Source organism: Podarcis bocagei, assembly GCF_964188305.1.
Source record: "Podarcis bocagei genome assembly, chromosome: W".
NCBI classification, from domain to species: Eukaryota; Metazoa; Chordata; class Lepidosauria; order Squamata; family Lacertidae; genus Podarcis; species Podarcis bocagei.
In genome coordinates, this window is record NC_138131.1 from 4,820,406 (window position 1) to 4,847,968 (window position 27,563).

The window sequence follows — 27,563 nt, forward strand, 5'->3', positions numbered from 1 at the left end:
TAGTGTATTCCGCGCGGACTCTCACAAAGGACTGTGACCGGATTCCCCTCAGGGGGGCAGGAACTTTGCCCTTTTCTTTTGTTCTTGAATATGGCTCATGTAGGGAGGGGGAAGGAGGCTCCGGCCAGGTGTCAGGACACTCAAGTTACCTGTGCAGCTCCTCCCCAACTCCTCCTATTTTTAATATAATCATGATGTAAATATGATGTAATTCTGAGGGTGTAGCTAAGGGGATTAGTAACTAATAAAAGCTAGGGTCTCCCTTTGTTCGGGGCTTCCATTTTGCTTCACCTTGTGGGCGGTGGGAGTCCTGTCGCGACAGTCTTTTCTAAATAAAGACCGAGCCTACTGGCTGCTGATTTGCTCTGACTTGCTCTGGTCGGTGTCTTCATTTGCCCAAGAGGACCCTTGAATTTCCGTTAACAGAGGTGAGACCAACAGACTTAGAAGTGATTGCAACTCTTCTAGTGCGAGCCAGAATTTGCATTGCTAAATACTAGAAGACAGAAATGACACACACACCCAGGCCCCACTAAGAGAAAAAGTATGGCAAGTGGTAACATGCAATAAAGTGACATACTCAAGTAGAGAAGTCAGAAAGCAAAAAGAGAGCAGTTCTTAGAAAGAAGGATCCTTTTCATAAATTATTGGAATGAAAAGGTTGCAAACATCATCCTTCTCCCTCTTAACCTTTTCCCAACTTTCCTTTTTTTTCTTCTCCCCCTGCCTTCTCTTTTCCTCTCTTTTTTTCTGTGGTGCCCTCTATCTTATGTGCCCTATCTTGGTTATTACTACTATTTGTTTTGTTTCAATGCACCTCTCTCTACTGGTTTCCCTTTGTGTGTGTTTGTGTGTGTGTATGTGTGTGTGTGTCTTTTGGATTTAATTAAAACAATGCTGAAAAAGCACTAAGATGCCTGAAAATTATATGACAATGCAAAAGTGTTAATCTGAGCTTTAAAAAAACTATATAAAAATAAATAATTAGGAAGTCATTTAATGACACACAAGGAGATCCAAACACATAACCGGGGGTGGGCATAATCCCAAAAGATTACATGATATTGGAAGTCACCTTTCCTAGTGCTTTACCTTGTGCTCACATCAACAGCATCTGCATATGTTTCCAAATATGCCATTTACTATTTGCTTTTAAAAGAAATTTACCTCATCTCTTCTTTACAAAGACTAGCACCCCGCCCAAGCTCAGCACAAACTTCAGTGATGACATCAGCAATTTAACTTGTGTAATGTATCTGTCAATTTTTAATTTGCAAAAAGTATGCACTGTTCTTAAAATTGTAGGGTAACCAGACTCATATAACCAGCATTCTTGAGTCTAAGTAATGCATGAAGGGGCTAATGCCATTACCTGGTAACCTGTCACCATCGGTGTGTCTGCTGGGTTTGCATCAACCAAATTCAACCTGGTTAATACATCAGCAATTTTCTGTGTTTGGTGTACCAGAAAATTACCTGCTTGGTCCCTCTCCACCTGCAGAGAAAGATAGTTGGATACCTCACCAAGATCCTTCATGTCAAAGTGCTCCTTCAGCTGAGCTAGGGTGCTTTGGTACAAAGCCTGATTCTTCCAAAACATCAGAAGCTCATCAACAAAACATAAACAATACAGTTTGTTTTGCCCCTCCTCCTTGACAAAGACACACGGATCAGCCTTGCCCTGGTGAAAACCTAGAGAAAGCAATGTCTCGGTGAGTTTTGTGTTCCAACACCTGGCACTCTGCTTGAGACCATATAAGGATTTCCGAAGTTTACAGACCATTCCCTTCTGTATCCGCATTCCATCAGGTGGAAGCATAAACAGCTCCTCCCCAAAACCCTGTACAAAAAAACTGTATTAATGTCATGATGGGAAACATGCAGTTTCTCTTCTGCAGCAATCTTGAGCATCAGCCGAATGCTCTCATACTTGACGGTGGGTGAGTAGGTCTCGTGGTAATCCTGTCCTGGTACCTGTGAAAAACCTCTGGCAACCAATCTGGCTTTGTGTCTGACAACCTTGCCATTCTGGTCTGTCTTGGCCTTGAAGACCCATTTGCTGCCAACCAGTCTCATTCCTGGGACTACCGGTACCAGCTCCCAAGTTTGGTTCCTATTCAAGGAATCAACTTCAGCCTTCATGGCATTAAGCCAAGGCTCAGCATCTTTAGAGGTTAACTCCTGAACCTCTTTAAAGCTTGAAGGTTCCCACACCTTCTCTGAGCTACTAAGAACAGCAGTTGCTTGAGGAGATTTCACCCCTCCCATACCCAAGAATCTCCTGATGATCTCCTGATGGTCTCTGCTGACTCTCCAGAGAGGAGGAGGCGTGTCCTGCTTATCTACTTATTCTGCCCAGCAACATATCTCTGTGTGTGAGAGAGAGTCAGTCAGTCAGTGTATCGGAGAAAGTGAGAGTGTTAGAGATTCTAGAGATAAGATTGCTGCTAAGTGCAGCTGCAGACGCTCAGTGTAGCATTGATTTATGCTTAGAATATTCAGCTCTGTATATAGTTTTGTATCATAGTTGTAGTTACAGAATAAAAGGAAGATATTCTACAGAGCTGCTCTCCGAGTGGTTTATACTCTGCAAGACTCTGCAAAACTCTGCTGTGCAACGACTGTATTATTGAGACAGTGAATCCGGTGCTCTCAGCTCTAAGCTGTGAGTCCACAGCACTGTGACCTGTGCCTGTGAGAAGGAGGTCTCTGGCGGTGCTTCCCAGCTCCCCTGGCCCAGTCGGGGTTGAGGTGCATGAGTCCAGTTGGTGCACTGGCTCTCCAGGGCGATGCTGACATTGCTGTCTTAGCAAACTCATCAGCAAATCTCTTTGGAGGTTTGCCTTTCGTGGCCCTTCCAGACCTGCGAACTAGACGCAAGTCTTCTGGACTCATCTCCTCCTTCTTAGGAGAAAAGTGACCAATGGTGAACAGTGGTTCTTCCAGTTCATTGACAGACGCATCAGATTGTCTGACTGAGGCCTTTGCGCTCTTGTAGTCTGCGGTGTCATCACTGTCGCTGACATCAGCAGCAGCGCCGCCCACTGAGCTGGAATCCGAACTCTGATCATCATCATCATCCTCCTCCTCAGCTTCCTCAGCTTCCTCTTCTACCTCAACATCATCTGCTTTTTTCACATCACCTTCATCTTCCTCTGGGTAACTCTGGAAAATTCCCACATTCCCCCCCCCCACTTAGGATTGTACTCAACACTCTTTGTGACCTTAATGGACTTAGAGTCAGTCATCCATACCCTGTATGAACCTTTTTCGTACCCCATGAACAAACCATGTGCCCCATGCTTCCCAAGCTTGTTGCTCTGTGGGGTGTGTACCCACATGTTCACCCCAAAGATTCTCATGTGCTTGATGTAAGGTTTCTTACCAAACATCTTCACATAGGGAGTACAACCAATAGGTGATGACAGTCTCCTGTTATAGGAATAAACGAACGTGGACAAAGCCTCCCCCCAATACTTCTCAGGGAAGCAAAGTCTAGTTTGCTCGCTCAGCAAGTCTATTCTGCCATGGCGATCTAGGCGTTGAGAGGTCATGCTGGATTCCCTTCTCAGTCAGGAAAGCTTCAAACTGCTAAGAAGTGAACTCCCCGCCTCGATCAGTAAACAAACAGCCGATACGTTTACTGTGAGCATTCTCCAACCAAGCACAGAATGCCTTGAACCTAGGAAACTCTTGCAATTTCTGCTCAAGCATAAACGCATGAATGTACCTGGAAAAAGAATCAATTAGAACCATGAAGTACCTTGCTCCACCCAAAGAGGGCGCAAGTGGACCAACCAGATCTGCGTGGACTAGCTGGTAGGGTTTGGAGGCCTGCCTGCTAGACTCCTTGCCTTTTGGAGCAACCTTCACCTTGTTCTCTGCACAAGATACACATTTCATGTGAAACCTACAGGGCTTGATGTTCAAACCCTGAACCAACTTAGGCATCTTGGCCAGCACCTGCCAAGACATGTGAGCAAATCTTCTGTGTGCCTCGTGAATGCAACCTGCATGAAGAACTTTGTTAGTTTGTGCAACACAACAAGAATCAACATTAGACACAGCAACAGCATTGTCATCATAAGTTATACAGAATAAGCCATCCATAAACTTTGCATGCAAAATGTCCTCTTTGCCTTTCCTGATGACACAGACGCTCCTCTTGAAGGAAATCTCAAAACCACGCCCAGTCAGCTGTGGGACACTGAGCAAATTGTCTGCAGAACCTGGAACATAAAGTACATCTTTGATGGTAGTGTGCAGACTTGCCAGTTTCACAGTCCCGACTCCTGCAATTCGCAACGTCTTTCCATCAGCCTGGTGGATCTCTCCATCTTGAAGTGTGAAGGAGATAAAAAAGTGCAGATCTTTTGCCAAATGGCGGGTCGCTCCCGAATCTATAACAAACCTGGCCTTGGCCTTTGGAGCACCTTTTCCAGCAAGCAAACCCTTGTTTTCCACCGGCTTGGGCTTTTGCTGCTTGCCCCCCTGCTCCTGGCCATCAAACTTTCCTTCGGCCTTTGGTGAAGCATTGCCAGCAAACAAAACCTTGTTTTTCACTGGCGTGGGCTTTCCACTCCCCTTCTGCTTTGGGCCATCTGCAGGCTTCTGTCTCTGTTTACTTCTGGCCTTCTGGCCTCTGCAAAGATGACCTTGGCTCTCATGGGAATCAGAGCTCTCAGCTGCCGACTCCTTGGCTCCCCCTGGAGGCTGGAATGCTGCCTGGGATGACATCACAGTCAGCTCCCCCTGCAGCTTGCAACCGGTGCCCTCGGCATCCCTGCATTCACTCGCATTCTGGGAAACAGCCAGGACCTCCGATGCAGTCAAACTCTGGGCTGGGATGACCGGCAGATGGGCTACCTTCAAAGCATTCCACATCTGACATGCTGTCGCATTGCCAGCTAGCGTAGCAATTTCCTCCAGAGAGACGGATAAGACTATTACGTCTATGGCCCTTGAATCTTGGGCCCTCCATCTATCTGTCAGAGGAACTGGAGGGGCCTCACACACAGTATGCCACACTCCAAACTGTCGTATTAGACTTTCACACCATACAGCCCAGGTCTCATAATTGTGCCGATTTAACTTTGGGCACTCAGTGCCATCAGAGGCTTGGAAAAACTCCATTCCAGGGTTTTACTTGAGCCGTGAGCCTTTTATGCCTTCAAAAACTCCTTATCTCGGCAGCTCATTAATCACGAAGCCTCTGGCGTGGCTCCCAGGCCAATTAGTCTGCCGGAGTTCAAAGAGACTTTGCCGCGGCAACGAAAAGCCTTGACTTTTCCACACATACCTCAGCAGTCTGCCTCAGTCTTACTCTCCTGTAAGTGCCATGAATCTGGGCCCGAAACCTGTTGTTGGGATACTGCCAGGGAGACAAAGGCCATCATGGTTCCACGTCGCCTCCGGACGTATCAGTATCAGTCAATTAGCGTATCAGTCAATTAGCGACACGAAGCTTCAGAAATAGCTTTCCACATTCCAGAGCTTGTGCACGCTCTATCAGCAGAGTTCGCACAACGAAAGATGCACTCAGGAGAGCATATTTACAAGTTTATTCAGCGTTGGTCAGAACAAAGAAAAAAACATGACTGCCTGCTTCGATGTCTCAGGCACAGACAGAGAGAAACGAAAGCATAGACAAAACATATACTTCCTGTGAACAGGAAATACGCAGACTCTGTGACTCACAAAGCCTGCTCCCTTTTAAGGTGGAACAGAAATATCCTAACAGTCCCAGCTTGAAGGCAATAGTCATCCTTATGTTTTTCCTTCGTATAAGTGTTTGTGAAAGTAAATGAATAGAAAGTGTTAGGAAAGGATACATATTTCTGCAGGTCTAATATATAATAGTTCACAGCTCAAATTGTGCCTTTTTCTCATGCAGAAATAAGCTCTTTCTCTGAACCAACCTCGGTGTCTCTTGACTCCCTCCCTCCCTCCCGGGAGCAACGCAGACCCAACCAATGGGAAAGGTCTAAAAGGCTACAATAGTCCTACAGGTGAAGAATTTAAACTCTCTCTTTGTTCTTCTTGTGTGTGGCAATTATTCTGTCCATGATGTTTCTTTCTGTCCTTGTAATATAATATGTCTGTCTTTTGTCAGTTGTTGCTGTTCTCCATAACGCCTTTGGCGGAGCTAGTGTTCCATTGTTGTTTCAAAAGTTCTCCATTGCTCTGTCCCAAGCTTCATTGTTTTGCAACATTAGTAGCAGCTGCAAAAATCATATTGTCCCAAAGAATATACTGTTTTCATCATTTTTCTGGGATTCAGAAATGGATAGCAACCCATAGCCTATTTGTCTGAAAAACTAACCACTATGGAACAAGGTTTGCCTCTCTGCATGCGAGCAGTAGTGATTTGATTACAAAAGCTGACAAGTTCACCTTTGGACAGGAAACTACATGTGTCACTCCTCATGCTGTACCAGCTTTGTTGGACATGAAGGGGACTTATTTTCTATCCCAAGCAAAGATGATGAAATGCCAAGCATTGCTAATGCACCCACGATTGCAGTTCCGAGTCACTGAGGCTCTTAACCCAGCTACGCTACTACCTATGGGGAAATATAGGCCCCCAACACATGACTGCATACAAGTAATGGATGAAGTATATTCAAGTAGGCCTGATTTGAAGGATGAAGCAAATCCCAGATGGCCCTCCTGGTTCGTGGATGGTAGTAGCTTTATAGAGGATGGACAACGGAAAGCGGGATACGCAGTGGTGGCCCTAGAGGAAGAAATCATAGCAGCTCTCCCACTCTCGCCTGGGACATCAGCCCAACTAGCTGAGATTGTGGCTCTAACCCATGCTCTACAACTGGCTGAAGGCACAGACATCAACATATACACTGATTCAAAGTATGCTTTCCTCACCCTGCATGCCCACAGGGTACTCTGGAAGGAGCGTGGCATGCTCACATCAAAAGGAAGCCAAGTACAACATCCCCAAGCCCTCATGGATCTTTTAACTGCAGTATGGGCACTCAATCAAGTGGCCGTGATACATTGCTATGGACATCGGACTGGACTGAGTGATACGGCTAGAGGAAATCGCCTAGCAGATAAAACAGCTAAACAGGCAGCGAGACAACTGGCATCTGTTTTCTTCATAGGATCTCTGATACCAGAAAAGATTGTGGACACTAGCCTCAAACCACTGTACGCAATACAAGAGCGACTGATGGCAGAGTCTGATAAGTTGGCTGTTACTGAAGAAGGATGGTATCTTACTCCTGACAACCGATTATGGGTGCCGGAGTCTCTGGGCCCACATGTCGTGCGGCGGTATCATGACTCCTGTCAAGTAGGGCCAGATGCTCTAGCCAAACAACTTGGGAGCTGTTACTATATATCCAAGGTGTACCAGTTGGCAAATCAAATCTCGAGACGATGTATCCTCTGCCAGAAAAATAATCCCAGGACTGGACCCTTACCTCCTTCCGGGATTCAGCATCAAGGGACGGTTCCCATGGAAGACTTAGTTATAGATTTCACTGAATTGCCTAGATGTGGGTTATACCACTACCTCTTGGTGGCTGTGTGCACATACACAGGGTGGACAGAGGCGTGGCCCACCAGATCAGAAAAAGCGTCCGAAGTCACCAGGTGTCTGTTACAGGAAATTATTCCCCGTTACGGCCTGCCCCGTTCCTGCTAACTAGCAGTAACTTTGCAGATAAACTGGAAATTACACACGGCTTATAGGCCACAAAGCTCTGGAAAAGTAGAGTGCATGAACAGGACTTTGAAAAACCAGCTGGCAAAATTAACCCAAGAAACTGGGTCAGATTGGGTTGCCATGTTGCCTCTTGCCCTACTCCGCGTACGAAGTCTTCCTGCCAAACATACCCGTCTGTCCCCATTTGAGTTAATGTTTGGTAGGCCTGTGCCTTACGTACGCATGATATCTCCAATCACAAGTTATGATATGGATGTTGAAAATTATGTGCAGTCACTCTCCCGAGTTTTCTCTTCTCTTAACAGGTGGACCCATGCTCGAACCCCTTGTGTCTTGGTCGAGCCCTTGCATCCCTATGAACCAGATGATGAGGTGTGGATAAAAGATTGGGCCCAGACCCCATTGAAGCCTTGTTGGAAGGGACCCTATACCATTTTGCTATCCACTCCTACAGCTGTTAAAGTCACCGGCATCACCCCTTGGGTCCACCATACTTGTGTGTGTAAAGAGGGCAGTTTCAGATTAGACTGTTACTACTGATCAACACCAGCCCCTTCAACTCACCATTTCCACCAGACGACCGCCCTGCTGGTGCCACCCCCGGACAGCTGGCACCTTTACACACGGCAGAAGAATCCAGCGTGGACTAAAAGAGGACAATTTCTTTCATTTCTTTTCTTTTCTTTCCCTTTGAATTTACGGCTTTCTGGGAGGTGCCCTGAGTAGATTATAGGTAATAGATTATAGGTAATAGATGATAGATGGGGCTGCGGGTGACCATGGTTTTCGCCAGGATGGTATTCTTCTTTCTGGCCATCGGCGTGCCTGAACCGCTTAAGGTGACCAAGCAGCTAATGAGAGAGACCAAGCAGCTAATGAAAGAGCGGGGTGCCCGCAACACGTATAATAAATGGCTGCAAATGGCGGGAATGGTAGCCTATTCTGCAAACCGAACCAATTGTACGGTCTGCACTCTGGGACCTACAGATGCTTTGGGAGGGATGCCCCTCCTCCCTGTGCCTTGGAATGAGTCCGCAGTTACGGCCCCAATTTTTGGGTTCCACTCTCTAGGATATAAATCTTCTTTATGGAACCATTCTATCCCCTTCCGGGTTCACTGAGTTACCGGGTGGCTCTGTGTGAACCAGTCCAAGAGCGGCAGTAACAATCTGACATATGTGGGAACCTCCCGTTGTAATCGCACTTTCCCAGCCCAGACCATCATAACTGAGTCTGATGCACCAGGAACTCCTTCTGATTGTAATCTAACTAACTGCCTAACACACTTGGTGTGGGCCTCAGAAGGGGGAAGAAGTGTCTCCGCTCAAGGACATGATGTGTATTGGGTATGTGGTAAGCAGGCTTATCATATCCTCCCAAAGGGGTGGTATGGAGTGTGCTTCCCAGCCTCCTTAATTCCTCCCATGTGGATTTATGAGCCGTTCACCACTGCACTCCGTCGGAAAGCACGCTCGGCTGACATAGCAGCAATTGCAAGAGGCAGCTCCCAAACTTGGGGAAAGGATCAGTGGCCTCCAGAAAGGATAGTCGCCCATTACGATCCGGCTTCTTGGAATCCATGAGAATTAATAACGGGGGCAAGGGAGCCAATTTGTAATTTGAACTGCATTATTAGACTCCAAGCGGTAGTAGAGATTGTCGCCAATGCCACAGCCACAGCCCTCCGGTTAATCGCCACCCAATTAGATGAGACCCACACAGCGGTCCTCCAACTCCACTTAGGGATGAACTTTCTCCTCGCTAAACAGGGCGGGTTTTGTGCTGCGTTAAATTTGACGGGAGGAGCCTGTTGCTTTAACATCTCTGACCATGGTGAAGCTATCCGAAATTTGGCTGCAGAAATAGAGAAAGTGGCCCATGTTCCTATCCCAACGTGGAATGGATGGGACATATCCTGGCTGACTGATCGGTTTCCGAACCTAGGGTGGTTTAGAGGATTTTTAATGATGTTAATGGGCCGCTTGATAATCTTGCTTCTTCTCTGCTCCTGTATCCCCTGTTTATTGCAATGTTTTCAAAAGATGATGCATAAAATGATGTCACGAATGATTCGACCCCAGATTGTAGCACTGGCACGAGAATACTGGCCAGTACCTTGGGACGAGCCGGAAGGCTGTCCAAAAGAAGAGAAGGTAATGAAGGGACAGGTTACCCAAACCTGATTGTGCAGCTACCCTAACCAGGCCCCCAAAACTCTCAAATTCCTTCTTCAAGGATCCATTAGCTAAAATCCATTAACTTGAGCTGTATAAAACAGGACCCAGCTGTACAAACAAAGCCGTCTCCTTTATCAGTCCATGAAGGCTTAATGATGGATGGCCTTGTCAGTTCCGAGTGGAGACGGAATGGCAGATCGGGGGCTTATCTATCTTGTAGGTTGTAAATATCCTGACCACTCTGATGCACAGACCTTGCAAGACAGGCTGTCAACCCCCCACGCCCGGGGATGGCGCCAGGAGACTCCTATAGTTAAGTGACCTTCTTACCCTAAGATAAGAGTACAGGAACAGGGATATCTGTTTATGCTCAAGGATGCAAACTTACGTGTACAAACTCATGGCTCCTGGATTCCTGGGGAGGGGGAAAGGGGCTCTGAAAAGGGATATAAGCTGTATGAAACTGCCCTTTCAGTGTGCTTGCTGTGAACTAATCACGCAATGCCTTTCTGCTGCTCCGGAGAGCAGAAATAAGCTCTTTCTCTGAACCAACCTCGGTGTCTCTTGACTCCCTCCCTCCCTCCTGGGAGCAACGCAGACCCAACCAATGGGAAAGGTCTAAAAGGCTACAATAGTCCTACAGGTGAAGAATTTAAACTCTCTCTTTGTTCTTCTTGTGTGTGGCAATTATTCTGTCCATGATGTTTCTTTCTGTCCTTGTAATATAATATGTCTGTCTTTTGTCAGTTGTTGCTGTTCTCCATAACGCCTTTGGCGGAGCTAGTGTTCCATTGTTGTTTCAAAAGTTCTCCATTGCTCTGTCCCGAGCTTCATTGTTTTGCAACATTAGTAGCAGCTGCAAAAATCATATTGTCCCAAAGAATATCCTGTTTTTGTCATTTTTCTCTCAGTCTGGGGAGTAGAGCAAGCTGTCAGACTTCAAAGAACTCAATAATTAACCTTCTTTGGCAAGCTTGCAGCTTCCTCTTATCTCTCTGTTCAACCGAGGATAAAGGGTTACATTTCCAATTAAATTAAATTCAGTTCAGTCTGAGGATGATAAAGGCCAGTGAAGAGTCCGCTCTGAGTTCCTTTCATAAAGCTTTTGTAGAACACAGCTTCTCCCCCTTTCCCCCTTTTTTATTTTTACTTTACACACACAATTCCATTTGATGTTATATTCCATCTCTGCAATCCATTTGTCACAGTCTTCACATGTACATCCATAACTTAATCTAGTCTTTCAAGAGAGGGTTGCCAATTCATAGAAGTAAAGAATCCACTTTGTATAAAGAAACCACAGGCTCCCCTTCCCCCCACACCATCTTTTAAACCTAATGAAGTCTTTTTTTAAAGTTCCAACCTTAACAACCTTGCAGCTGCTTCAACTGCGCAGTTTATGATCTCATCTCTTCCAGCATGCATCTGTACATTAGTCCAAATGAATCTCTAATTAACAGAAGAACCTCTGCTCTCATATTCCATGCTGGAGTGAGAGCCAGATACCGAGACGAACTGCGAGTGGAGCCTGTTCGCCCCTGGCCCTGGGGGGAATTAGCAAGGATAATTACCCCCAATCACCTTTGTTTTTTCTTCACCAACAACCTCACGTTTTTGTGGGAGGTGCCTCCATTAATGCAGACAGGAAGTGAAAGCCCATGTAATTGTCACGGCTAAAATGGCCGCTGTTTCTTTAATGCGAATAAAGCTGGGTCAGCATGACTCAGCGGTCTGCACCAAGTTGTATATATAAGTGAGAAATGTTAGTTTGGGCTGTGGCTGGTGTTTTGGTTGGTTGGTGCTGGTGTGTATAGTTATTCAGTCATGTTTTGCACAAGGACTTTTAAGAATAAAACTCTGCAAGGATAGTCTCGTGGACTCTTTTTGTGCCGACAAGGAGACTGAGGAGACAAAGGGAGGTCAGAACCCTTTCCTTCTTTTTTTGCTTTTTTACAAACACTGACAGGTTATGGGCCTAGTGTTTCTGAGCATGTGCAGAGTGCAAAACGACTGACAGCATTTCAGCAAGGAGCTGGTGAGTCCTGGTGGTGTACAGAGACAGTGGCTGTGCGTTGGAGCAGTTGGTGGCAAGCTGTAACTGTCTGCAACGACGCTGGAGCGGCTAGGATCTGAGGATCAGAAAAGCACTCAGCGTCGGCTACTGGAACAGTTTGAACTGCTAGAGGACCACAGTAGGCGACTCACAGAGCGGCTACACCAGTTGCAGAGCCAGGCGGGACCTGAGGGTCAACAGAGGCAGCAGCTAGAAGCCGGTGAGTGCCAGCCAGGACCATCCAGTGGGACTCTAAAGAGAGAGTCAGGAGAGATTGCTGGAGACCCCACAAAAGGGGCTCAGCAAGCACCAGCAGAGATGGCAGATTTCCAGTCTTCCCAAGTTGTAAATATTGAGGGAGGCATCCCTTTTGAACTTCTCTCAGAGAGCAACTGGCTGAGTTGGTCAATTAAAATGCAGCAGTTGTTAAGGAGAGATGGACTATGGGACTGTGTTGAAACTGAGGTTTTGAGAACTGACTCTGCTGAGAAAAAACGGCTAGATGAAAGGGCCCGTGCCCAAATTATGCTGTGTTTGAGCAACTCTCAGTTATTGCATGTAGCAAATGCCAGCACAGCGTTTGAGTGCTGGAATTTATTAAGGGCAATGCATGTCAGAGAAACTGCTGGAACTATAATTTCTCTGACCAGAAGGCTGTTCAGGACTGTTATGAAAGAAGGTGAGAGTTTGGCAACTCATCTTCAAACGCTGAAATCTCTGTTTCTTCAACTACAGCAGAGAGGTAAGCGTTATGATGAGACTGACCAAACCTACATTATCCTTTCAAGTTTTCCTGAAAGCTGGTTGCCTGTGATTAACAGCATGGAGAGTATGCGTCCCCGAGATCTGACCCTTGAGTATGTGGTTGGAAGATTGACCGAAGAAGCAGAAAGAAGGTCAGATAGACAGGCTGAACTCCAAGAGCGGAGGAGTTACAGCAAAGGGGGTCAGCAGCAGAATCTGCCAATGGAGCAACGCCAAGGTTTGGACTTGGCCATGGCGGTGAGGAGGTGCTATAGATGCAACCAACCCGGGCATCTCCAACGTCAATGCAGGGCAAGACTTCCAGGAGACGACATGGAGCAGAGACAGCAATCGACACAGAAACGTAAGCAGAAGGGGTTCTCTTCAGGGAAGAAGAACACGCGTTCTGCTCAGTTTGTGTCTGCATTTTCTCGAGAGGAGAGAAAGATACCTCGAGGAACATGGTTGCTGGACTCTGGCAGCAGCAGGATTATCTGCAACAGTCGGGAGGACTTTAAGACCCTGGAGAAGCCAGCTGATGGAAAAGACTCAATCTATCTTGCTGATGGTCATAGAAGCAAGATTGATGGCCAGGGAACATGTTTCCTGCAGTGCTTGAACACTACTCTACCAGAGACTCTGTTTGTCAGCAGTTTGGACTTTTGTTTACTGTCTGTAAGCTGTTTGATTAATGCAGGGTATAGTGTTAAGTTCATGCAGGATGGCTGTCTGATAAAGAATGGAACTCAGGTATGTGGCTATGCAAAGTTGGAAAATGGGTTATATGTAATGCAGGACAAGCCTGTTAAGGCAGCCCAAGTGGTTCAGGATAATTTGCCAGTTCATAAGGGGTGTGTACATCAACTGCACAGAAAACTGGGTCACACCAATTTCCGTGTGCTTTCAGAAATGCAAAAGGTGTGCAAGAACCTAAAAGTAAATAGCTGTAACTGTTTCCTAGATTGCAATGTATGTAAAATGGCCAAATCTAAGAGGAAGCCTGTGGCTTCTAAAAGCGACAGAGTATCTAAAGAGGTTTTAGAACTTGTCCATTGTGACGTGATAGGCCCTTTTCCACAGAAGACTGAAGGGGGCGCCAGATATGCTTTTCTGGTAATAGATGACAAATCACGTTTTAGTTGGCTGTTTTTGTTAAAGCAGAAATCTGAGTGTTTCCCCACATTCAGAGAATGGGTTGCCCAAGCTGAAAAGCTCTTCGCTCAGCCTGTTGTGCAGCTGCAAACAGATAGGGGCGGAGAATTTCTGAACAAACAATTTGGGGCATGGTTGCGACGTAAGGGGATCATTCACCGTTTGACAAAACCTTATAGCCCTGCTGAAAATGGTCTGTGTGAAAGACGTGGGGCTGTAATACAGTCAGTAAAGGACTGCCTGCTAGTGGATGCAGGACTGGGCCACAACCATAGGCTGTGGGGCGAGGCTTTTCTGACCGCGAACTTTTTGATTAATAGAACCTGGTCTAGCTCTATAAAAGATATTCCATATCGTGTGTTGTTTGGGAAAGAACCAGAGGGGACAATGCTCCATAATTGGGGTTCTTGGGCACATGTAAACATTCCCAAAGCTCAGCGACAGAAAGGGGGCGCTAGAGCGCAGAAACTGCGGTTTGTGGGATACCAGTCCTATGGCAAAGGGTGGCGTTTCAATTTACGCCCAGGACGCGTGGTTCTGTCACGGAGTGCAGACTTCGCTGACCAGGACAGGTGGACTGCAATCCATGCCAACCCTGATTGCCTACTGCCCCTGCAACACAGGAGCAGAATGAGGAGGAGGCACAGATTTCCCCAAAAGATGTGGCAATAGATAATACTTCTCTAGAGGAAGAGGAAGAAGAGCCAGAGATAAGGGGGGAAGAAGAAGTAGTTGTGCCTAGGCGCTCCCAGCGTTCAAACAAGGGTGTACCTCCTCAGCGTTTGACCCTAGGAGTGAGAGTATGCAATGTGAGTTGTGTGGAACCACAAAGTTATAATGAAGTCTTAGACTTACCCCCTGGAGAACGTGCTTTGTGGGAACAAGCTATGAAAGAAGAAATGGACTCTTTTAAACGTAACAAAGTGTTTGAGGTCATAATGCCGCCACCTGGTGGCAGAGTGGTGTCATGCAAGTGGGTTTATAAAAGGAAAACCCTTGCATCTGGGGAACCACGTTTTCGAGCCAGATTAGTAGCCAGAGGGTTCACTCAGATTAAAGGGGAGAGTTATGATGAAGTGTTTTCTCCCACGGTAAAGAGTGAAACTTTTCGTTTAATGCTTTCCATTGCTGCTGTAAGACAACTAGCAGTGCACCATTTTGATGTTGATGCTGCATATCTGCATGCAAATTTAGACCATGAAGTGTTAATGAGACAGCCCCCTGGGCTTGAAGAGTGGAATGGTGCAGTCTGGCATTTGAGAAAGGCTGTTTATGGTCTCAAACAAAGTGGAAGGTGTTGGAACCAGTGTTTAAATGAAGCCCTTGTAAAACTTGGTTTTAAAAGGATTGTGGCTGATCCATGCTTGTACACCAAGGGGACAGGCAACAAATATCTAATGCTCTTAGTCTTTGTTGATGATTTGCTTGTAGCAGGGAGTTCCACAGATGAGATCCAGAAGCTCACAAGTCAACTAGAAAAGAGGTTTAAGCTTAAAGCCTTGGGGCCTGTAAGCAATTACTTGGGAGTAGAAGTAAGGCAGGAAGCTGATGGAAGCTTCCTATTGAGTCAGAAAGAGAAAATTCTTCATTTGATAGAGCAGTTTGGCATGGAAAACTGCAAGCCAGTTCAGAATCCCATGACACCGGATTTCCCAAAGACAGTGTGTGATGATGAATTTGATCAGCCTGAGTTGTATCACTCAAAAATAGGATCACTATTGTATTTAAGCCAGTGGTCAAGGCCAGACATTGCATGTGCTACAAATGTTCTGAGTCAACGTGTATCTAAACCCAGTACTGCTGATTGGTGTGCTTTCAAAAGGCTTATCAGATATCTAAAGGGGACAGTAAATGTATGTTTAAAGATATCTAGTACACAAGATGAAAAACTAGAAGTATTTGTTGATGCGGACTGGGGAAGCTGTGTAGCTACCAGAAAATCTACAAGTGGAATGGTCATGATGTTTGCCAATTCCATAATTGGATGGAGGTCAAAGAAACAAGGATTTGTTGCGACCTCATCCTGTGAGGCAGAATATGGGAGCCTGTCGCTAGCATGCAATGAAATCATGTGGTTTATACAGATACTAAAAGATCTAGATTGTAAAGTTGATTTGCCTATCCAAGTGTATGAAGATAGTCAATCGTGCATTGCATTAGCAGGCTCAGAAATAATGAAATCCGCATCAAAACATATTGCTATCCGTCATGCGAATGTGAGAGATTGTGTACAGAATGGGGTAATCAAACTGGAGTATTGTCAGTCACAAGATAATATTGCTGATTTGTTTACCAAGCCTTTGCCAGCAACATGCCATAATGAATTGATGACAAAACTGGGTTTATGTATATAATGTATGTATGTATTGTTTCTGTTGGGGTTTTTCGCATTTAAGAAACAGAAGGGGTGTCACGGCTAAAATGGCCGCTGTTTCTTTAATGCGAATAAAGCTGGGTCAGCATGACTCAGCGGTCTGCACCAAGTTGTATATATAAGTGAGAAATGTTAGTTTGGGCTGTGGCTGGTGTTTTGGTTGGTTGGTGCTGGTGTGTATAGTTATTCAGTCATGTTTTGCACAAGGACTTTTAAGAATAAAACTCTGCAAGGATAGTCTCGTGGACTCTTTTTGTGCCGACAAGGAGACTGAGGAGACAAAGGGAGGTCAGAACCCTTTCCTTCTTTTTTTGCTTTTTTACAAACACTGACAGTAATGTCTTATGCTGATCATGCCCCAATATTGATAAAAATACAACTTGCAGAAGCTTGATTTGATTACCGTATTTTTCGCTCTATTGGACGCACTGGACCATAGGACGCCCCAACTATAGGAGGGGGAGAACAAGAAAAAAAATTTTCCCCTGTTCTCCCCCTCTAAAACAAGGTGCGTTCTGTGTGTTCAAGGTGCGTTCACCCGAAGCCTCCGGAGCCCAGCGGAAGTTCTCTGGAGGCTTTGGGTTCCTTTCGACCTGCTATTTGGGGCTGGCGGGGGGGCGCTGCTTTCCCCCACCGCCAGCCCCAAATATCAGGTCAGGGAACAGCGGGAAGGCGGCGCTCTGCCTCCCCACTGTTCCCCAAGCTTGTGGGGCTGGCGGTGGGGAGAAGCGCTGCTTTCCCCCACCACCAGCCTCCAAACCAGGTCGGGTTTGGAGGCTGCTATCCGCAAGCCTTGGGAGCTGGGCGGGAACTCCCGCCCGGCTCCCAAGGCTTGCGGATATCTGCCCGAAGCCCAGGGCGCACTGTGCAGGGTTCCCCGGGCTTCAGGATGCAGGCTGCTATCCGTAAGCCTTCGGAGCGCGGCGGGAACTCCCGCCCGGCTCTCAAGGCTTGTGAATATCTGCCCGAAGCCCAGGGCACACTGCTCAGGGTTCCCCGGGCTTCAGGATGCAGGCTGCTATCCGTAAGTCTTCGGAGCGTGGCGGGAACTTCCACCCGGCTCCCAAGGCTTGCGGATATCTGCCTGAAGCCTGGAGAGCGAGAGGGGTCGGTGCGCACCGACCCCTCTCGCTCTCCAGGCTTCAGCGAAAGCCTGCATTCGCTCCATAGGACGCACACACATTTCCCCTTCATTTTTGGAGGGGGAAAAGTGCGTCCTATAGAGCGAAAAATATGGTAACTGCAGAGGTTGAATAACTTCATATTGCAAAATGAAAGAGTCAGAGATGAGTTAGCACAATATTCTGAATTATTTTTGTAGCCAGAACATCACTCCAGAGGACACTTGGTCAGTAATCTGGGATATAGTGAAAGCCTTTCTGGAATTTTGATACAAAAAACATCTGGACAATGGAAAAGTTTACTCAAAAAGAAAGAGATTTAATTCCAAAAACAATACAAAGCAAAACAGTTCATAAGCAGTTGGGTGTGGAGGAAACAGGGTGTCACAAGAGGTGTGCTGTCTTCCAGGTCCAAAGATTCACGATGTGACAAAGAATTTGCTGAGTTTTATAAAGCCCACTGACTGCTTCCCTTTCCTTCTGATTCATGTGGGTACTAATAATACTGCCACACACTGTGTACAACACATAGCAAGGGACTATGAGACCCTGGTAAAGGTAAAGGACCCCTGGGTGGTTAAGTCCAGTCAAAGGCGACTATGGGGTTGCAGCACTCATCTTGTTTTCAGGCCAAGGGAGCTGGCGTTTGTCCACAGACAGTTTTCCAGGTCATGTGGCCAGCATGACTAAACTGCTACTGGCGCACAGAGAACCATAACAAGTGCCAGAGCGCATGGAAATGCTGTTTACCTTCCTGCTGCAGCAGTACCTATTTATTTACTTCCGCTGGCATGCTTTCAAACTGCTAGGTTGGCAGGAGCTGGGACAGAGCAAATGGAGCTAACCCCGTCACGGGGATTTGAACTGCTGATCTTCCGATCAGCAAGCCCAAGAAGCTCAGTGGTTTAGACCACAGCGCCACCGACGTCCCTATGAGACCCTGGGCAGGGAGCTGAAGAGACTTCGGACACAGGTAGTCTTTTAATCACTCCTTCCTATTGTAGGTCGTGGTCCAGGAAGAGATAGGAAAATACTTGAGGTAAACCAGTGGCTGTGCAGGTGGTGTCATCAGGAAGGATTTGGCTTCTTGGATCATGATCTCCGCTTCCTTGAAGAAGGACTTCTGGCAAGAGATGGGCTGTGCCTCACAGCGGTTGGTAAGAATGTGTTTCCTAAGAGTCTCGCAAACCTGATCTGGAGAGCTTTAAACTAGATCTTGAGGGGGAGGGAGACAATATTACAAATGACAGAAGAGCACCTGGCACTGGGGATAATAGCTTCATTGTTGTACAGGTGGTGCTCTAGAAACCTGCTAAAGTGTAAGAAACTACAAGAAGGAAGAAGCTGGAGGGAACGACTCATGGTTTCATATGTGTCTACACAAATGCACAGTGTATGGGAAACAAGCAAGACAAATTGAAGCTTTTAGTACAGTATGGCAAATATGACCTGATAGGCATTGCTGAAACCTGGTAGGATAAGACTCATGACTGGAATGTAGGAATTGAGGGGTATAACCTGTTCAAAAGGAATAGACCAAACAAGAAGGGAAGAGTAGCAGTAGTGTATGTAAAGGATGTGTACACTTGTGAAAAAGTCCATGACCTGGAGCATGGAAAGCAGATTGAGAATATATGGGTAAAAACTGTAGGAGAGAAAAACAGCAGTGATCTTACTGTGGGTGTCTGCTATAGACAGCCAAGCCAGACTGAAGACTTGGATTATGCCTTACTAGAGCAGATTACCAAACATTCAAAACGAAGAGATATAGTAATCATGGGGGAATTCAACTCAGTGGCAGAGAGCAGGCGGGAGTGGGGCTGGCATGCGTCCTGGGGCATGGCACGCTGCTTGCAGGGGCATGGCGACCAGCGCGGGTGGGGTGACAGCCGTGATGGCACGCCACCAGGACCGCGCTGCTGGGGGCGGTGCGCTCCCCCCACACTCCTCTTCCTCCTCCAGTGCTTCAACTTCCCGGGTGTCAGCTTCATTCCGGAGCTGACAGAGGCTGAGAATCAAAGCAGGCAGAGAGAGATAAGGACACTGGAATGTGAGCTGGAATGTGAGAGGGAGGAGGGGCAGCCGAGTGGCATAGCTTCAGAGAACAGAGAGCAGGCAGCAGATACCAATCTTAGCTCAGAGACAGAAGGGGAGAGGCCAGGAATAGCTAGCCCAAAAACTCGAAGGCGCAAAAAGGTCAGTGAGAGGAGGGAAAAAGAGCAGAAGTGAAAGGTTTTTTTTCCCCTGTTGGAAGAAGAGGAAGGGGCGGAGTTTAGACTCGGCAACTGTAAACTTGGAGTCAGACACGGAGTGAAGGAGCTCCGGAGTGATTTATGTGTTTGAGCAATAAACCTGAGATAATTACTGCCGGTGTCTCGCTTCTGTGGGAGAGCCAAGCCATTACATCCGATATCTGTTGGGACTCAAACTCTGCCAAGAATGTAAGTTTTGACAAATTCCTCCATTGCCACGCTGACAATTTCATTTCCGAGAAGGTGGAAGAATCAACTAGGGGTTCATCTATCTTGAACCTAGTTCTCATCAGTAGGGAGGAACTGATCAACAAAGTGGAAGTACTCGGAATCTTGAGAGGATGTGATTGTGTACTCCTGGGTTTAAGGATACAAAGGTAAGGGAAACCTGAGCATAGTGTAATGGCTTGGGTCTCTCCCACACACGCAAAACGACTCTGGCAGTTAATTATTTCAGAGTTCTTAGCCAAATAACAAGCTCCGGGTCGGAGCTCAGCTAATCTTCGTCATCCTCAGATCTCACAGTTGCCGGAACTAAGATTCACCTCCTTTTCCCTCAACAGGAAAAACCTCACCTTCTCTTCCTGTTAGTTCATGCTTCTCATTTAATCTCGTGAGTCTACCAGACCAGGGAGACTGTACACCAACTATTTGTCTGTTTCACTATCTGAGCTTTGCAGCTGTGTTTCTGCTCTCTGTGTCTCTGTGTGTACAAAGGTCAAATTCCTGTGGCTGACTGCTTCTCCCCCCCCCTCTTCCACTGTATCTGTCTCATCTCTGCCTATCGGAGAGTCCAGTTCTCTGACATGTAGTCGGACACGCACTCTGAACTGTGAGGAGAATCAGAGCTTACAGGGTTAAACAGCTCAGAGTAAGTGTCCTGCCCACTGGGGGGTGGTTCCTTCATCCGGGAATCTGTTCTTTGTGTTCAGTCTGCTTTCGGTTTTGACTGAGAAGGGAGGCATCATGCCGTCTCCTGAAGGTGTTAATTTATTATTGCTGCTGTACATAAATAAAGCTTCTTAGATTAGAGGAGAAGCCGTGTACATACTCTTTTTCCCTGTATGCTTGCACACAAGAGCACACGCTGTGTTTACTCTGCTACAAGTAAGCGTCCTGCCCACTGGGGGGTGGTTCCTTCAATCTGCTTTCGGTTTTGACTGAGAAGGGAGGCATCATGCCATCTCCTGAAGGTGTTAATTTATTATTGCTGCTGTACATAAATAAAGCTTCTTATGCTTGCACACAAGAGCACACGCTGTGTCTACTCTGCTACAAGTCCGGCAAGCTGAGTGGCAGCAGAAGTGCACCAGACTCATTCCTTATCTCACAGGTTATGGAGGTTTTCAGCCACGCCTGTTCTGCGTCTGTGTGTGAAGAGCAGCAGAGCCCAGCTAGAGATCCTGCCATGCTGTGTGCTTAGGGCAAGGCAATGGAACTCACTGGGGAAGAAGGACCTTGCTGGAGATCGCCTCTTCAAGGACCGTCTGGCAGGAGTGAGTTAGGCTAAGCCCTGGGGGAGAAGATGGCAGAGCCTCAGGAGACTTTCAATGTCCCATTTGAGAGGCTCAATGGGCACAACTGGGAGGACTGGTCCCGAAGAGTCAAGGCCTGGCTTACAGGCAAGGGGCTCTGGGACTGTACGCAGAATGCCCCAGTCCCTGCACCGGCTGGTGCAGATGCAGCTGCAAGAGTAACAGCCGCTGCTGCATCAAGAAGAGACCAGAGAACAATGAGTCTTCTGGTGTTCAGTTTGGATTCTTCCCAGTTGCCCCATGTTGATGGGCAAGGGTTCGAGAACGCCCAGGCGATTTGGCAGGCGCTGGAGAGGGTTTGCGGTGTTGAATGGTCACTTTAAAATGTGAAGGTTCATTATTATTTCACAAGTTGTGTATGTCTTTAAGACCAAGGGCCAAGGCAACTTCCGGAGGCGGCGCAAAACAAGCAATGGCGGTCCTCTTCGCGCTGTGAAGAGGGGCTCTGCAGAAAAGGGTCGTTCGCTGCGGCACAGCGACGACCCATCAAGAAAAACCACGGGCAGAGTGAGCCCGTGGCCGTGGGACTCGGCGGGCACCTGGAGCGACCCCCAAAACGAAGAAGGGACCCCGTAAGGGGCTCCGGAAGCGCGGAGGGGAAGCGGTGCTGTGAGTTCATCGCTCTTTCTGCGGGAGCGAAGCCGCGCGGCTGTTGCTGATGAGCGCTGACCTTTCTTCCTTAAATATTGGATTCTAAACCATCTACTCGTGAGTAAGAATTACTCTACTTTGGATTACAAATTTTTGAATTTGGCTGAAAGCGGGAGACGAAAAGGCTTAAAGATCAAAGGCAAAGAATTGACAAGCTGGAAGCAGTTGAAAGGGATTATAAAACTTGGAAGTATCGTGCGTTGGTGGAATTGGTAATGGAAAGGAAAGGCAAGTCTTTTTTTCTCTTTTACTATTGGGGCGACTTAAATTGAGAACTTTCCTCCTTCTGTGGACTTTAAAAATTTAAGAAACCAAATCTCGGGCTGACAGTGAAAAGAGCTGTCTTTGCGGATACAATATATACCTGAAATTGTTACATTGTTACATTGGGGCGCTATTGGAAGATACAACTAAGCAACTGTAACTTGCACCCCCTAGAAGAAACTTAATGGCAACTTGGGAAAGGCTCTGCAAGTGGAAAAAGTTTTAAGGACTATTGTTAAGTTATTTAGCTGCAGGGACTTTAATGGCGGCTAAACTTTTCTCTTTCTTTCCTGAACTGTAATAATACTCCCTCTAGTGGAGCTTGGGATTTACAAACTCCTGGGAACTAACTTTGTTTTGACTCTCTGCTGTTCTGTTATTTACACTGAGGAACTGTCTTTCCCATGGGACAATAGACTATTTGACCTTGACTCATAGACAGGTGTGGAATGAGTGGCCCTCCGAAAACAAGATCTGCAAAAGCGAAAGCAGGGAAAGGCCAACTTGTGCAAACAACTTTGACTACACAAGCATGTAGATCATCAGTGCCAGCTGTATTAAAGGGAGCTGAACTGCCAACAACAGCTGTATTAAAGGAAGCTGAACAGACAACAACAGAGGATATGGCTGCAGGGGGATCTGATACTCTTCTAAATGAAATGCTACAACAATTTGCAATTTTAAATAAGAAGGTAGATGATCAAACAGCAAAAATTGACTTAGCCACATCCTCTATTACAAAACTATCTGAACAAGTGGCACAACATTCACAAGCAATTGGGAACTTAAAAGACGCCACTTCTGAGAATCGGAAATTGGCTGAGGCTGCAAATTCAAAAGCAGACCAAGCAAATCAGAAAGTGGACGAATTAAAAGGAGAGGTAAGGCCACTACATAAGCATATTAGTGACCAGCAGGCCTACCTGTCTATGGTGGAACTGAGAAATCGGGAACATAATTTAAGATTACGATCTATCCCAGAGCTTGAGAAAGAAGATTTGATTGGCTATTTGACAGCAGAATTTTCTAAGTTCTGGGGTATAGAAGAAGATAAAGACTTTAAAATAACAACTGCGTTTAGACTGGGAAAAGTAGCAAGGAAGGACAGGCCCAGAGACTGTCTGATTATTTTGAGGACTAAACAGGAGAGAGACAAAATACTTGACCTTCATTTTAACAAATCACTTGAGATTCAGGACAGAAAAGCGGAAATTTACAAGGATATACCAAAACAACTTTTGGATCTCAGATCTATATATACTGACCTAGCAAGACTTTTGAGAAGCAACAGGATACCCTACAGGTGGGAGTTCCCACAAGGCTTATCATTTAACTACAAAGGAAAGAAGGTTAGAATCAAAACAAAAGAGGACAACCAAAAGTTCCTACACGACCACGGAGAGGATCTGCAGAAGGGAATAGCAGTTCCTTGGCCTCAGCCACAGCCTGGAATAGATCCAACACCTTCTTCCTTGGATTTGGACAAAAAAGAGGACACCCCATAAAGAGCAACAACAGATTGATACAGGATGTCTCTGCAGCTGTATAGTTGGAATATTAATGGCGCAAATTCCCCGGAAAAACGAAAAAGGATTTTTCATATTTTGAAAAAAGAACATTTGGATATAATCTGTTTGCAAGAAACACATGTGACTAGGCTCCACAGGAAAGTGTTAATTAACAAAAGACTAGGCCAAGAATTTATCTCATCAGATAGAGTTAAAAAGAGAGGCGTGGTGATCTATGCAAGGGAGAACCTGTCACCGAAATTTTTGTTTAAAGATGAACAAGGAAGAATCCTGGCAATTGAAATACAAACTCAAGGAGAAAAAGTTTTGATATTAGGAATTTACGCACCAAATGAGGGGAAATCGGAATTTTACAAGAAGCTGCATGAGACATTACTGGACTATCTGGACTATCCCAACATCATTATGATGGGAGATATGAATGGGGTGGTCTCTACTTACATGGATAAGTCACAGAATCAAAATCTAACCAATGAAGGCAGACTACCAAAAACTTTTTTTGAACTAACTGACAATATGGACATGATTGATATATGGAGGACAAGAAACCCCTTAGGTAAAGAAGGAACCTTCTTCTCTGAGGCCCACCTGTCATGGACAAGAATCGGCCAAATTTGGACAACTAGAGGGCTGGCACCTAAGACTATAAGAGTGGAAATCTGCCCAAAGACCTGCTCCGACCATAACGCTTTGAAAATGGAATTGAGATTTGTTCCAGCCGGTTCCTTCAGATGGAAAATGAATGACAACCTGTTAAGAGATCAAGAGATTGTAAAGAAGGCCCAAAAAGCTTTAAAGGATTATTTTGAAATTAACTTGAATACTTCGGTGGAAAAAAGAACAATCTGGGACGCAGGTAAAGCTGTAATGAGAGGGTTTCTGATACAACAGAACACGATTAAGAAAAAACTCTGGAATGGAAAAAAGGATAAGATATTAGAGAAGATAAGAGATGGAGAGAAAAAGTTAAGATCTAAACCAAAATCAAAAGAGATTTTAAGAGAAATTAAATTCCACCAGTCACAATATACGAAATTGATAAACCAAGAAGTGGAATGGAAAATTAAACAAATGAAACAAAGATCCTTTGAATCTGCGAACAAATGTGGAAAACTGCTAGCATGGCAGTTGAAAAAAAGACAAAAATTAAATTATGTTACCAATCTAGAGGTTGAAGGGAAAAATATTCAGAAACCGAGAGAAATCAGAAAGTGTTTCCAGAAGTATTTCAAAAAATTGTATACCCAAGGACCCGAGGAAGCGTCTGAGATGGATCAGTTTTTGAAAGACAATGGCCTACCAGAACTGTCTCAGGAGAAGAGATCAATCTTGAATTACAAAATAATACAACAGGAAATCGAGGATGCCATTCAGAACATGCAGTTAGGCAAATCTCCAGGCCCCGATGGACTTACCTCCAAGTATTATAAGACGCTAAAAGATTATTTGATACAACCATTAATGGAGGTTTGCAACCAGATTATGGGGGGAGGGAGGGCACCAGAAACGTGGAAAGAAGCATTCATCACATTGATACCTAAAGTGGAAACTGAAAAGGCTCAACTTAAGAACTACCGTCCCATCTCACTCCTAAATGTGGATTATAAAATATTTGCAGACATTTTGGCAAGTAGACTTAAAAAGGTACTAAATGAAGTAATTCACAAGGACCAAGCAGGCTTTCTCCCAGGCAGGCATTTGTTTGACAACACTAGGAATATTATCGATATTCTGGAACTTTTACAAACAAATATCAACACTAAAGCAGTGTTAATCTTTATTGATGCAGAGAAGGCCTTTGACAACATTTCTTGGAAGTTTATGAAGAAAAACTTGGAAGGGATGGGAGTGGGACGGGGGTTTGAAAATGGAATAGAAGCAATTTATTCAGAACAAAAAGCTAAGTTGATAGTGAACAATGTGGTGACAGAAGAGCTTCATATTGAAAAAGGGACATGGCAGGGGTGCCCCCTTTCCCCTTTATTATTTATCTCAGTCCTGGAGGTGTTGCTGAACATGATTAGGAAGGACCAGCAGGTACAAGGAATACGGGTCGGAGCGAAACAATATAAACTGAAAGCTTTTGCAGATGACCTGGTTTTAACACTACAGGAGCCAGAATCTAGTACAAAAAGAGTTTTAGAACTGATTCAAGAATTTGGTCGGGTGGCGGGATTTAAGTTGAATAAACAAAAACTAAGGTACTGGGAAAGAATTTAACATCTTCAGAAACAGATGGGTTTCAGAGGGAAACAGAATTAAATGTGGTTAAAAAAGTGAAATACCTGGGGGTCAACTTGTCTTCCAAAAATTTGAATTTATTTAAAGACAACTATGAAAAATGTTGGTCAGAAGTTAAAAAAGACCTAGAAATTTGGTCAAGACTGAAACTTTCCTTGTTAGGCCGAATTGCAGCTATAAAGATGAACGTTTTGCCAAAAATGTTGTTTTTGTTTCAAACCTTGCAGATCGTGGACAGAGTGGAATGTTTTGGAAAGTGGCAGAAGGATATTTCAAAGTTTGTCTGGCAGGGCAAAAAGCCCCGAATAAAGTTTAAAATACTAACTGATGCAAAAGAAAGAGGGGGGTTTGCCCTGCCAGACTTAAGGTTATATTACGAAGCTGCAGCCTTCTGCTGGATGAAAGATTGGATTTTGCTAGAGAACACTGATGTCCTAGATCTGGAAGGTTTTAATAATTCGTTAGGATGGCATGCGTTTTTGTGGTATGACAAGGTAAAAACACACAAAATGTTTAAAAACCATATTGTCAGGAAAGCAATATTTATGGTCTGGACAAAATACAAAGACTTACTTGAAAGTAAGACTCCGAGGTGGTTATCACCAGTTGAGGCCAAGGCCCGGAAAAAACCCAATATGGAGGCCGGCTGGCCGAAATATTGGGAAATAATAGAAAATATAGGAGATAATTGGAGATTGCAGAGCTATGAAAAATTAAAGGATAAGGTGCAAGATTGGTTTCATTATGCCCAAATTAATGAGGTTTTTAAGTTGGATAAAAAAACAGGATTCCAGGTGGAAAAATCGAAACTTGAGACAGAGCTGTTAGAACCAAAGACCAAGGTATTATCGAGAATGTATAACTTGCTGCTTAAATGGAACACTCAGGATGAGACAGTTAAATCAGCCATGATAAAGTGGGCTCAAGACATTGGGCACAACATTATGTTTGAAGACAAAGGATTTTTGAATTGGAGACTTCCGGAGCAGCACGCTCAACAACGGGTTGGAGTTTGTGCTCCTGCTAGCTCGAGACAGACTCAGCACTTAGGGAGATTTTATGGGAGCAACGGGAGGCGTAGGTTGCCCCAACTTAGGTGGATTTCCTGAGAGCAGAAGCTCAAGGTGGCACAATAAGGGGTTCCCCCAAAATATATGTCAGTTGACTGAAGGAAAAATAGAAAACCAACAGATGTGGGGAAAACCTTGGTGCATCGAACGAAACCACTCCCTGGTACTAGCGCCTCAAAGCCTGGCGAGACAGCGCTGAAATTTCCTTTGCGAAAATCATAAGTTAAAGGGACGCTCCCCCCGGAGAAACCCCAAAATTGAAATAAATAAATGAAATACAGAACAAGTGCTTTTAAAAACAGAAAAGAAAAGGGGGGGAGTGACTAAATTGCTACAGTATCAAGTAAATAGAGGGTTATGGAAAGGGGGCTATCCCCCACAACAGAGGCAGAGACTGTTATCCTATCTTGCGGTGGATTTTTAAGGAAAACATTCAACACGCCAGACCGACTAATACTGATTAATAATCCAACAAAACTCAACAGTTAAAAAGGAAACAACGTCTTTTAAACAGCATCCTGAAAAGGACCTCAGCTGTAACAAAAAGCAAGAAGGCTCTTATTAAAAGCAAGAAAACTGCAGAAACTCTGTAAGAAAATGCCAATACCCCACAAATCCTCCTCAAACCAGAACGGTAAGCAAGGGCGAAAATGCGAAGAAGGAGGGGCTAAAGAACTGAAAAGCCTTACCGGGGGGGGGGGGACGGGGACTTG

At 45.5% G+C, this 27,563-nt stretch overlaps 1 protein-coding gene across 1 annotated transcript; it reads right to left on the reverse strand.

Moving 5' to 3' along the window:
* Positions 1–464: 464 nt before the first annotated feature.
* On the reverse strand, positions 465–5,398 carry LOC308578045 (uncharacterized protein; the record flags this gene model as incomplete). Its single annotated transcript, XM_081178332.1, has 3 exons — positions 5,049–5,398; positions 3,915–4,997; positions 465–496 (listed from the first exon to the last, which is right to left on the reverse strand). Exons 1-3 carry the CDS (start codon positions 5,131–5,133, stop codon positions 465–467), a joined length of 1,200 nt encoding a protein of 399 aa, XP_081034458.1. The 5' UTR covers positions 5,134–5,398.
* Between the last annotated feature and the right edge of the window lie 22,165 nt (positions 5,399–27,563).